Source organism: Gouania willdenowi, chromosome 14 (genome assembly GCF_900634775.1).
Source record: "Gouania willdenowi chromosome 14, fGouWil2.1, whole genome shotgun sequence".
Classification (NCBI taxonomy): Eukaryota; Metazoa; Chordata; class Actinopteri; order Blenniiformes; family Gobiesocidae; genus Gouania; species Gouania willdenowi.
This window is the reverse complement of record NC_041057.1, coordinates 2,382,410-2,395,742: the sequence shown is the minus strand read 5'-3', so window position 1 is coordinate 2,395,742 and position 13,333 is coordinate 2,382,410. Positions and strand designations below refer to the sequence as shown.

The 13,333-nt window shown below is 36.7% G+C and overlaps 1 protein-coding gene across 11 annotated transcripts in view; it reads left to right on the top strand.

Moving 5' to 3' along the window:
• The window catches only part of phldb1a (pleckstrin homology-like domain, family B, member 1a), a 45,304-nt gene that overhangs the window by 4,869 nt on the left and 27,102 nt on the right, over positions 1-13,333 (top strand). For 10 of the 11 annotated variants that reach the window (XM_028467308.1, XM_028467306.1, XM_028467305.1 and 7 more), the window contains exons 4-8: positions 2,181-2,351; positions 5,754-5,858; positions 8,377-9,185; positions 11,941-12,165; positions 12,245-12,376. In XM_028467308.1, the coding sequence (XP_028323109.1) occupies positions 2,181-2,351; positions 5,754-5,858; positions 8,377-9,185; positions 11,941-12,165; positions 12,245-12,376 (1,442 nt within the window). Of the gene's footprint in view, positions 1-2,180; positions 2,352-4,501; positions 4,691-5,753; positions 5,859-8,376; positions 9,186-11,940; positions 12,166-12,244; positions 12,377-13,333 lie in introns of those variants that run through there. The other variant, XM_028467314.1, reaches the window with a different exon arrangement.

Here is a 13,333-nt window from a genome sequence, read left to right as displayed (position 1 = left end):
CATTAGCAATAGTTAGGATTAGCGCTAGCATTAGCATAGCATTAACATAACCTATCAATAGCATTAAAATGAGCCGAGCTGCTGCATTAACACTAACCTAGCATTAGCATCAACCTAACCTTAGCATTAGCTGAGCAATAACATTAACCTTGCAGTAGCACCAACCTAGCCTTAACATTAACCTAGCATTAGCCTAGTATTGACATTAGCCCATCGATAACATTAGCATTAGCCATACATTAACATTAACCTAGTGTTCATATTAACCTAATATTAGCATTAGCCTAACATTGGTATTAACCTAGCAATAGCACTAACATAGCATTAGCACTAACCTAGCATTAGCCTAACATTGGTATTAACCTAGCATTAACACTAACATAGCATTAGCAATAACCTAGCATTAGCCTAACGATATCATTAACCTAGCAGTGGCACTAATCTAACATTGGTATTAACCTAGCATTGGTATTAACCCAGCATTAGCTTAACAATAACTTTAATCAAGCAGTTGCACTGACCTAACATTAGCATTAGCCTAGCATTGGTATTAACCTAGCATTATCACTAACCTAGCATTAGCTGAAAACTAGCAAAGAGGTTGAAAAGGTTGAAGAATGGCTTGACATTTCCAACAGAAATAATGGAAAAGAAAAAAAATGTAATTAGTCAAAAAGTTTAAAAGTTACAAATTGTAAAAGCAATAGCATAAATCTCAGGAACGTTCCGAATTTTTTTGATAGCTTATTTGTCAAATCGGGCAAACGAGGTAGGAGGAGTTAACGCAGACGTAAGAAAATACGGATAAAAGTAGAAAAATCCAGTTTCAGACGTTTTAATGTCTACGCACACGTCCTTTGCTGACCTCAGCGGGGCAGAAACACGCCTCTGAAGACCAACAACTACTGAGGGTAGAGGGAGTCAGCATGTCAGAATCTGAAGAAAAAACCGATACATCTCGTGATGTTTCACACTAAAAAACCCAAAATGTAGTTAATCCCTTAATGGTTTTTTTTGCACTCCAAACAGCGTGGAACCTTTGTTATTGCTCTAGTTCCTGGTGGACCCATAATACTGATGCACAGACCACAACACAAGAAACATTTAAGTTCATTTATCGTATACCAAAAATCTATTTAAATTGAAAACATTGCTTCTTGTGACAAATATTTTAATGCGATTAATTTAGATTAATTAATTATATCAAGTCCCACCACAGGTTTTAATATTGTGAGATCTCGTCCCTTCGCTTTAAAATACCAATGGTTTTATTCCTGAGGATGATATTGTTGGACATTCATATTCAAATTAAAACTTTATCTTGTTCATAACATTTTTATTGAACTATAGATGAATCATCCCTCTAGAAATGTACAATGTTGTAAAACAAATACAGCTAATCATCATCAACTGTACGTCTACACACGTACTTTAACTGTCAAAACACTCACTTACCAACAAATATTACATTAAACATCGAGTGAGTCAGTTTCCTGTTGTGTTAAAGTGGAGGTACGTGTCCCATATTGGAGTGAAACACAAACAAAAATCATCACTCAACATTCTTGTTTTAATCACAAATCAAACAAGTTTGACCAAAAATAGTGGAAAAGGTGGTGAAATGAAAACCACCGAAATTGGACAAAAACAAAAAGTTTGGTTTAAAGTGGTAAATAATGGGCATGACGTTAAAAAAGCAGCATGAAATATGGTGAAAAGAGGTTAAAAGTGACAATAATGAGTCAACATGTGCGACATTAGGTGGAAAAGTGCTGAACATGTCTTGAAAGTGGAAAAAATGTGCAGAAAAGGCATTGAAATGTGATGAAGTGTCAGAAATGGGAGAATGTAGCAAAAATGCATTAAAAGGAGCAAAAATATGGCAAGAAAAAGTGATGAAAACATGTTTAAATATGATGAGTTTGATGTAGTTGAAGAAAAATGATAAAAATACGCAAAAATGGGCTCAAATTGTTCTAAAAATGTTCTTATGTTCCTCGTCCCAGTCTCCCAGTGAGGGGTCTAATGAATAGCTGGTTCTGGTCCAGGCTAGGCTAGGCTAGGCTATGCTAACAGCTGTTGATTCACATGTTTCTCTTTGAACCTGAGCCCTGAGAATAGCAGATCCATGAATACACATCCTTTCATCGTCTGATGCTGGGAATGTGTTTCAATAACAGGGAGAACCACGCTGGGCAGCGACGGGGCTGATATCTCACTGCAGGGGCCCGGGGTGGCCCCCCAGCACTGCTACATCGATAACCAGGGGGGGAACATCACTCTGCACCCGTGTGGGAACCAGTGCAGCGTGGACGGTCTGTCCATCAGCAGAGCTCAGCGCCTCAGCCAAGGTGACGTAGCAACATGCTAACACAACGCATGCTAACGCAACGCATGCAAATGCAACGCATGCTCTAATATAAACTCATTTTAGTTCTGGGGCCAAACATGGAGTCGTTGATCTCAAGTCGGCTGCAGATTTGAATGATTTCAGCATTAATTAGCCATAGTTTGCACTTCCACATGTTCACTTTAAAAATATATGGATATAGTATTTGATGATTTTATAAATAAACAATATTCTGAGCTGTCAGTAGGTCACAATGTATGGACACGCCCCTTTTTTTTACATTTATTTCTATAATCACAATGAAACCCAGTGAAGTCATTGAGGAACCAATTCAACAAAACTCAAACAACTAATGCCTTTGAAAATATTACCTCAAAAAATACACAAGACGACTATAAACATTCATAAAAACACAGAACAAAAAGACATTATTACTATAAAAATACTCCAAATGAACAAATGTACTTTAAAACTAAACAATGACATCATCATTGTTGATAATAAGTAGAAACTCTCGTCTGTCCGTTTATTAAAGTGTTCATTCTAAAGTTAACAGTGTGTATGATGCAGAGGAAACCATGACACAGGAGAAAACTTAGCTTTCAATGAGCAGGAGGCGGAGCCAAACTGGTCCAATCCAGGAGTGGAATTGATTATGACCTATATTTTATATCATAACGTCCTCCTTATTATTGATCCATATGTAGGCGTTAAACTCTACTGCTCTCACACTAGACTGATTATGTCCTCCTGTCACCTCACAGGTGTGTCTCATTAATCCTGACTCCGCCCCCCTCACACCCTGTCCAATCACGATCAGTCCCTGCAGGAGCTTCACGTCAATTTCCTTCATATTGTGTTCAATTTTGATTCACTTTGGGGACATTTTGTGCAATAATTTGAGGAAAATTTAAAGATTTTTTTAGTTCTTTTAACACTTTTAATACAGATGAAAAATGTCTGCCATCATGTGATCTAATCACTGCAAATATTCTGGACTTTCATTGATTTTGTGTATTTGGAGGGACTGAGATAAATACAACTGAATTATTTAATACGATGACTCATGTTTTCGCTGTCATTTTTGTTCTTTTGTTGTCATTTTTGTGTATTCTCCCATTTTCTGTGTTTTTGGGGTAATATTGTATATTTTTCTCTCTTTTTGTGAATTTTTGGGGTCATTTAGAGTTTTCTTTGTTGTGTTCTTTGTTTTTGAAATAATTTTCATTAAGTGTATTTATGGAGCCATTTTCCACTTTTTTGCTGTAATTTAAACATTTTTGGGTGATTTTGTACGCTAGTTTTATGTTTTTGGGATTTCTTTTGTTGTTTTTAGTTTAGTTTTTTGTTTTTTTGGTGTGAATGTATATTTTTCTCCCATTTTGTGTTTGATTCTTGTTATATTGTGTTTGTTTTGAGTCTTTTTGCGTGTTTTTGGAGTCATTTTTTTATACACTTTTTTGTAATTGTGTGTGTTTTTGTTGCCAGTTTGTATATTTTTCTTGTCATTTTGTGTATTTGGAATTTCTTTTGTTGTTTTTTGTTTTGTTATGTTTGTCTTTTTCCAGTCACTGTATATTTTTTCTCCAATTTTATGTTTGATTCTTGTTGTTTTGTGTTTGTTTTAAGTCATTTTCTGTGTTTTTTAGTTGTTTTGTGGGCTTTTGTATACTTAGAAAAAGACACAATTTTTTGTCATTTTGTGTATTTTATGTTTCGTGTGCTTGTGTTGTTTTATGTTTTTGAATTCTTTTTCTTTTTCAGTTATTTAGCGTTTCTGTGCCATCATTTTTTTTTCTCATTTGGAATCATTTAGAGTGTTTTTAGTTGTTTTCTGTGTTTTTACAGTTGTTTTTTTTCTGTGTTTTTGTCGTTTCATATTTGTTTCTCTCATGTTGTGTTGTGTGTACTTTGGGGGGACGCTAATGACCCCGTGTCCATGTCTGCAATAGATCAAGCAGCTGATTATATTAAATCAATGGTTACTCACTGTGATGATGTCACTGTCAAAGGGTGGGGGGGCGTGGCCTGTCCCAGGCTTAACGCCGTCTGGCTTCCCAGTAACGTACGTAAATGCCATAAAAATATCCATAACAGCCCCGCCCTCATGTGAGATCCAAGCAGCCAACCTGACATTTGAGGAGGAGAAAAAGCTCGGAGCTGTTTTCCTGTTTCATTCACTCACTCAGCAGGACTGGGAACACTGGGAACACTGGTCCTGTTCACATTCTACACAACTACATAAAACATCCAAATTCTTCTGGATTATGTGAAAAGCAAAGGTTGGATTATGTGTCATATTTTAAACACAACAAGGATGAGGAGTTGAACTGAATCACAGTGAGTTTATTTATGATGAAATTGCTCAAAATGTAATGATTAAAAATCATTTTTATTGATTTGTTTGTTTGTCTCTTATAACATCAAAAATTACTTAAAGGATTTTATAGTCAATTTGTATATTTTTATTGTATAGTCTTCTGTGTTTTGGGAAGAATTTTATGCATTTTATTGTCATGTTGTGTTGTGTTTTTGAAGCAATTTTTGTTGTCGTTGTATCGTTTTCTATCATTTTATCCATTTTCGTTTGTCATTTTATATATTTATGTTATTGTTGACGTCTGAATTTGAGCCTATTTTTGCTCATTTTTATCCTTTTTCTGCAACGACACTAAACTCTCAATATTTTAACCTGTTTTCATCACTTTTTCTTTTCATATTTTTGCTGCTTTTAATGTATTTTTGCTACATTACTCCCATTTCTGACACTTCTCCATCAAATTTGAATGTCTTTTTTTGGACATTTTTTTTCCAATTTCAAGGCATTTTCAGCACTTATATAAACCCTCAACACATATGTTGACTCATTATTGTCACTTTTAACCTCTTTCACCATATTTCATGATTATTTTTGCCAATTTAACCACATTCACCATTTGTCATGACCATTATTTGCCAGTTTAAACTAATTGATCTTACTTTTATGCTAATAGTGACACTTTCAACCATTTTTACCACTTTTTCTGTCCGTTTTTGCCACACTCTAATTTACAACTTTCCATTTCACCACCTTATTTGGTCACTTTGAACCCATTTTATTTCTGATTAAAACCAGGATTTCCATCTTTAAGATGACAATAATAATAATAATAATAAATGTTCCTGGATAACAGTGGATATTATTCAGATGAATAAATAAATGTAGATTCATAGAACAATAGACCATTATTTTACTGACTTTATGAATGGACCCCAAAAATCTCTCCCCTTTATTCCCCCTATAGATGGTCCTGTCTCCACATGACTGTTCAATGTTCATGTCTGTGTTCTACCACCTTAATGCTAATGATAGCATATGTAGCTAATGATCAGATATAACTGTGTGCTTGTGTTCTCCTCACAGGGTGCATGCTGTGCTTCGGTCACTCTGCGTTTTTCCGTTTCAACCACCCGGCCGAGGCCCAGAGGATGAGGAACATGCTTCCTGGAGCTACTAACGCTCTGTCTGGTAAGACCACAGATAGTTTGAACAATCGCTGCATGTGATCCAGAAATAAGGCTGAACACAACGTGACAGCTGAGGTTGGTCTGTTTCCTCAGCTGCTATTCTGAGCTGGAGAAATGCTTTAGAGGCTGGGAATACTGGGAATACTGTAGGAATGGACCAGGACGGAGACACACACACACACACACACACACACCAGTATTGTTTTTTGAAATAATTTAGCGTATTTTTGTTGTAATTTTTAAAAAAGTCTTATGTATTTGTATCATAATTTTGTGTTTTTCTGTAATTTAGTATGTTTTGTAAGTCATTTTGTGTGTTTTTTTTCCAGTTGTAAAGTGTGTGTTTTCTGGAGTTATTTTGACTGTTATGTTTCGTGTATTTTTGTTGTCTTTTTTTAATCATTGTATCTTTCTATTATCATTTTGTGTTTTTCTGTAATGTAGTATTTTTTTTAAGTCATATGTGTTTTTTCAGTCATTTTGTGTCTATTGCATATAGTGATCTTTAGCAACGTTTAAATATAAACTTTTAGTATTGTAGTATGAAAAAACAAATACAACTTGTGTTTTATTTTGAAAGGAATTTTATTTCACAATAATTTGATTTGCTAATTACTTCAAAACAAGTTTATTTCTTTAAATTTCTAATCTGAAAATAAGTTGATAAAAATTTGATCCTCATTTGTTTTTACTTTTACATAATAAGTTGAATATTTTCCTCTCCGTCATTAATAATTGCACTAAATGATGTAATATTTTGTACGACGTCCTTGACGAGAAGCAGGAATAGATTTACTCATTATTACTAATTACTCATGTGTCCTATATTTGTGTTCTACTTTCCTTCAGTGTGTGACCTCATTGTTTTATAGTATTATCTATTATCACAGCATGGCCACAAACACGTGATTGTATCTGATCTGAGGGTCACATGATCAACATTCATGTCATCATTAGAATGATAACAATAACAGAATATTAATAATCAGATCATTAACACAGGAAATACGTTTTTTGGAGTTATTTTGTGTATTTGTGTCATTTATTTCTAACTTTTTAAACCATTGTCTTTATATTATCATTGTGTGTTTTTCTGTAATTTATTATATTTTTTGGAGTCATTTTGTGTTTTTTCTGTAATTTTGTGTGTTTTTAGTTTTTTAATGTATTCTTGTGTATTGTGTGTGGTTTTTTCTCATTTATTAAGTTTTTGTGGTAATTGTGTGTATATTTTTGTTGTGTTTTTGAGTCATTTTGAGTGTATATACTGATTTTTTTTGGTTCTTTTGTGTAGTTTTTCTGTCAGTTAGTACGTCTTTGTTGTAATTATGTGTATATTTCTTTTGTTTTGAGTGTTTGTGGAATCCTTTAGCGTGTGTTTGTTTTGATTTTGTGTGTTTTTGACCTTTTATTTTGGCGGTTGCACTGAACTAGTCTGCTCTGCTCTTTTTTTTTCACACATTTGCTCATTTTTTCCGTTTTGTAAAGTCTGCTCTGTGTTGACTCACGGTGATATTTGGACTCTATTCTTTCCTGACCTTCTCGCTAACGTCCACACCCGCTCACTGTGGACAACAATCACACACACTTTCCTCACAATGCCATGATTTCATCATATTTACAGTATATATTTAGCTACGTTAACATTTACGTCCCAATGTAAACACGCACACACACTTAGTGTTGATGTTTGTGTAGCAAACAGCCTCAGTGTGTGACAGCTGGACAACAGGACAAAGGTCACTAACATTGTGTTTGTTTACCTGTTGTTTACTTAAGATTACCAACTCATACAGGTTTAATTACTCAGGTTACAGCGTAATAGAATAATAAGTGCTGTTTTTACCTCATTTTATGTGTTTGAGTTGTTATTTCTTCTATTTTACCTGTAATGTTGTTTGATTTTTGGACTACTATTGTGGATTTTTGTTGCCTTTTTAAATATTTTTATGTATTTTTGTGAACTTTTGTAGTCTTGGAGTCATTTTAGAAGTTTTTAGTGTACATTTTTTGTGTTTTTGGCGCAATGTTGCATATTTCTGTTGTCCTTTTGAATAATTTTGTTGTTCTTTTGTGTATTATTATGTATTTGTGTGAATTTCTGTAGTCTTGGAGTAATTTTAGGGGTTTTTAGGATTTATTTTTTGAGTTTTTGGAATAATTTTGTGTGTTTTTGTTGTCTTTTTAAATATTTGTATGTATTTTTGTGAACTTTTGTTGTCTTGCAGTCATTTTTGGTGTTTTTAGGGTAAATTTTGTAATTTCATACTTTTTTGCTCTCCTATTATTATTATTATTATTATTATTATTATTATTATTATTGCCGTTCAGTTTTGTATTTTTCTTGAATTCTGTGTGTCTAAGTTTGTGAGTGAACAACCTCAGTGTGTGACAGCTGGACAAAGATGACACGTTGTGTTTGTTTACCTGTGCTTTTACAACTGCTCTCTTCCTTTACTGAGCAGGAATGTGTGTGTGTGTGTGTGTGTGTGTGTGTGTGTGTGTGTGTGTGTGTGTAGACTCTAATGGAAACGTCCTCAATGGGAACCACGAGTGCCACGCCTTCACCCAAATCAATCACGTGACCGAAAACCTGCAGGATTCTCTGCTGCTGAAGGCTTCATCATCATCATCATCATCATCATCACTTCCTGTTCCGCCTCCTCGTGCAACGGATTCTCTAAATAAGAGAAGTTGCTCAGAGAACATGAGCAAAGCTCCCATTCCTCACCCACGCGTCTCCTCGTCTGTGACGTTCGGTCAGAGAACCCAGGAGAGCCCAAAGTGTGTCAGACATGTGAGGTCAGAGGTCACGCCCCCCACCAGGAAGTCAGGGCCACCGTCGGCTCCACCCAGCCCCCGACCAGGAGGCTCCTCCTCTCTCCAGAGAAGATCCCACAGCCCCATGAGAGAGCAGCATGATGTCCCTCAAAGACTCAGGACCTCAGACCAATCAGAGTCCCCCGCTCCTCTGAGGGAGCGTCCTCCTCGTAGCCCCCACATGTCTCGCCGTGTGGGGTCACACAGAGCGTTCCCTGACAGCCCCCACACCCAGAGGAAGCCTCCAGACTCACTCAGAGCTCCTGGAGTGGAGAAGGAGTCAGAGAGCAGGACAATGAGGCTGGGAACAGGAAGTGTCACCCTGTCTCCGTGTGTCAGCCCTCACAGCCACAGGAAGAAGAAGGAGCAACAGCCAATCAGAGCGCACGCACACGTACGGGAACGCAAGAACAGCATCTCAGAGATCAGCGACAACGAGGACGAGCTGCTGGAGTACCATCGATGGCAGAGAGAGGAACGGCTGCGTGAGCAGGAGATGGAGAAACTGGTGAGTCAGCACTTCCTGTTTGTTTGTTTACCTTTTCTGCACACGCTGTCAAAGGTCAACACTGTACGTAGCTCAATCTGTTCATGACAGTAATGCATGTTTTATTATTGCGATAAAATAAATTACTACATAATTGTGACCACCACCAGCGCTCACTAAGGTAGTGTAAGAAACACTGGTAACACTGTAAAGTTTGATACATAAACGCTGACATTATTATGACATTAGCATGAATAAAGGCCGTCACTAGGGGGGAAATCAAAGTAAGACACGCCCACTCAGGAAGCCGGTCAGTGCTGCAGTAACAGACCCCTGCCTGCTCAACTACTACACACATTACACAACTCACAAACATAAACACACACACACACACACACACACACAGCAGCGAGAAATACATGCATGTTCACGCACACACACACACAGACAGACAGACGGGGAAACACACACAGTGTCTGTAAATACACACATAGCCTGATGAACCCTCTGATTAGATCAGAATCTGCTCTTTATAGAAACAGAGTCAAAAACATTACCATGGTAACGCACAGAGCATCTCATTAAAACTGTCAATCAACTGTGATTGGAGGAAACCCTCCTCCCTCCTCTCAGCTTTTATAGGAGGGGCGGGGCCAACAGTGAAAGTTCGTGATGCACGATAGACACCGTAATACGTTTCAGCCAATAGCAAAATTCACTTATAATAGCAGCGTTCAACCATTAGAGGGGTTATAGTGACTCTGAGGGGTTATACTGACTCTGAGGGGTTATAGTGACTCTGAGGGGTTATAGTAACTCTGAGGGGTTATACTGACTCTGAGGGGTTATACTGACTCTGAGGGGTTATAGTAACTCTGAGGGGTTATACTGACTCTGAGGGGTTATAGTGACTCTGAGGGGTTATAGTGACTCTGAGGGGTTATACTGACTCTGAGGGGTTATAGTGACTCTGAGGGGTTATAGTAACTCTGAGGGGTTATACTGACTCTGAGGGGTTATAGTGATTCTGAGGGGTTATAGTGACTCTGAGGGGTTATAGTAACTCTGAGGGGTTATACTGACTCTGAGGGGTTATAGTGATTCTGAGGGGTTATAGTGACTCTGAGGGGTTATAGTGACTCTGAGGGGTTATAGTGACTCTGAGGGGTTATAGTGACTCTGAGGGGTTATAGTGACTCTGAGGGGTTATAGTGACTCTGAGGGGTTATACTGACTCTGAGGGGTTATAGTGACTCTGAGGGGTTATAGTGACTCTGAGGGGTTATAGTGACTCTGAAGGGTTGTGGTATCTTTGACATCTTTAAACGTGTCCCCACCCTCCCGCTCTTCAGCTGTCGTGGGATCGAGGCTCTGGTCCTGACAGTTGATGCAACCTCTCACACTGTTTTCTACACACACACACACACACACACTCTATTTCAGGACGTTACTAACAGTGTCGTGTTGAGTCATCTTCTCAGCTCCAGTAAACAGAGATTCTGATGAAAATGGGGTCACGACCCGAAAAATGTTGGGAACCTCTGGTATAGACAAAATAAAAGAATTCATGCAAAAAACTAAAAATATACCTCTGTAAAATGCAATGACTTATTTTATCTGAGTATGTAACATGTGTTACAGCACACGTACAGTACGTGTGTTCACATGTTCTCTGGTTACAGCGTTGGCTCAGGAACAGCTGGAACAAAGTCACCCAAGGACACGTCAGTTATATCTATAGCACATTATTAATTATTATCAACATTCATGTTAGCATTAGAATAATGAGCAATCTGAGCATTAGTACAGCAAAGAACAAAGGGTTTGTGTGGGTATTTGTAGTCGTTTTGTATATTTTACCTCATTTTATGTGTTTGGGTAAATTTTTTTGTAATTATTTAAGTTTTTTTGAGTCATTTTGTGTATTTTCAAAATAGTTTTTTGTGTTTTTTGATATTTTTGGAGGTGGTTTGTCTATTTTATTTCTCCTTTTGTGTGTTCTGTCATTTGTGTTGGAGTCGTTTTGTGTATTTTCATTAATTTTGGAGTCTTTTTTTTATGCGTATTCCAGTTATTGTTTTGTATTTTGTTCTGTTATTTTTGTATATTTTGTGGGAGTAATTTTGTGTAGTTGTTTTATAGAGTTCATCTTGTGTATTTTTGTTTTCATTTTCTACATTTTTGTTGTCTTTGTATTTTTTCTGTATTTTTGTTGTCCTTTTGTGTATTTTTTCCATAATTGTGTTTGTTTTTTGGAGTCATTTTGAGAATCTTTGTTGTCCTTTTGAATATTGTTAACCTTAACCCTGTTTTAGGAGTAATTCTGTGGATTTTGGTTGTTTTTTAAAATATATTTCCGTATTTTTTGAGTTTTGGTCATTTTGGAGTAATTTTAGAGTACATTTTCTGTGTTTCTGGAATAATTGTGTGGATTTTTGTTCTCTTTTTTAATATTTATATGTATTTATGCAGGTTTTTTGTCATTTTGTAAATTTTTTGTAATCTTTTGAATTGTTGTAGTCTTGGAGTTATTTTAGGTATTTTTAGTGTGTTTTTGGTCTGTGGATGTAGTGTTTTTGTAAATTTATGTTTTTTTTTTTACATTTTGAACATTTTTTCTGTAATCATTTTTAAAAATGAAGTCTTGGAGTATTTTTGTGCGTTATAAAGAGAACATTTTCTCTGTTTTTGGAGTTATTTTGTAGATTTTTGTTGTCTGCGTGTGGCCCCCGGACCTCATGTCTGATCTAAACCCTCACACTCGTCTCGTGCACAGGAGCGACAGAGACTGGAGAGCATCCTGAGTCTGTGCGCTGAGTACAACTTGGAGGACGGCGCCACGGAGACGCTGACAAACCGCTGGATGGAGGGAGGCGACTCAGGGACGGGTTCTGACTCGGGAGGCGGGACTTTTCTACGGGAAACGCTGAGGGCAACGGGACAGCATGACGATGACACCCAGAGGGAGGAGTCAAGCAGCACGGAGAGCACACACCAAGAGGTAATTAGCACAATAGTGTGTGTGTGTGTGTGTGTGTGTGTGTGTGTGTGTGTGTGATAGCTTTGATGTTTGCGTGCAGTGTGAGGAGCTGTTAACCGTGCACAAGCAGGCGTACGCCGAGGACGACAGAAACCAGATCATGGTGCGAGTTGATGACTTAAAGCACAGAGTCAGTGACCTGGAGCAGCAGCTACAAGAGACCAAACAGGAGGTGACAACAAAAACACACAAAATAACAAATAAACATACTAAATAACAGTGAAAATAGACAGAATTAAAACGAAAATCCATCAAATGAGAGAAAAATATAAAAAATGACATGCAAAAAATGACAGCAAAAAATAAACAAAATGACAAAGAAAACATACAAACTTATCCTTCCTCTTGTGTTAGCATCTCTCTCAGCTGTAAAATACACTAATAATATTATACAGTATATCATCTAATTTGTTTCTCATCTCTTTGTTATCTTGTTGGGCTTCCTAATCAATTAAAATAATGTTTTTAAAATTTTTAGCGTGGTCGTCTGAGCCTTTTTTCCATCAGTATACACCTCGATTTATATTTTAAAATGGTAAAATGAGAAAACTAACAAACAGTTGGAAAAGTTGATGTGAAACTATTTTAATAATTGTTAATGTGTAAACTATATAACTGTAACATGGTTATCCAGTTTTGTGTTTAATTAAATTATGAATAACAGTTTTTATATAATTTCCATGTCAATTATAATTACTGTCAATCATCTGAACTGAAAAAAGTACAAAATGACAAAAAAAAGACAAAAAACGGACAAAAATATACAAAATGATTACAATACAATTATGTAAAAAACTTACACATTTAGTATAAAATATCTAAAAATGACAACAAAATGACAGCAAAAAATAGACAATTAAATTACAACAACAAATTTTTTTAAAATACATGAAAAACTCCATCATTATTGAAATTAATTACCAATCACGTATTTACAGTTAGCAACTGATCCCAACTCTACTTCTACTTCGCCGTGTGTGTGTGTGTGTGTGTGTGCGTGTGTGTGTGTCCGTGTGTGTGTGTGTGTGCGTGTGTGTGTCCGTGTGTGTGTGTGTGTGTGCGCGTGTGTGTGTCCATGTGTGTGTGCGTGTGTGTGTGTCCGTGTGTGTGTGTGTGCGCGTGTGTGTGT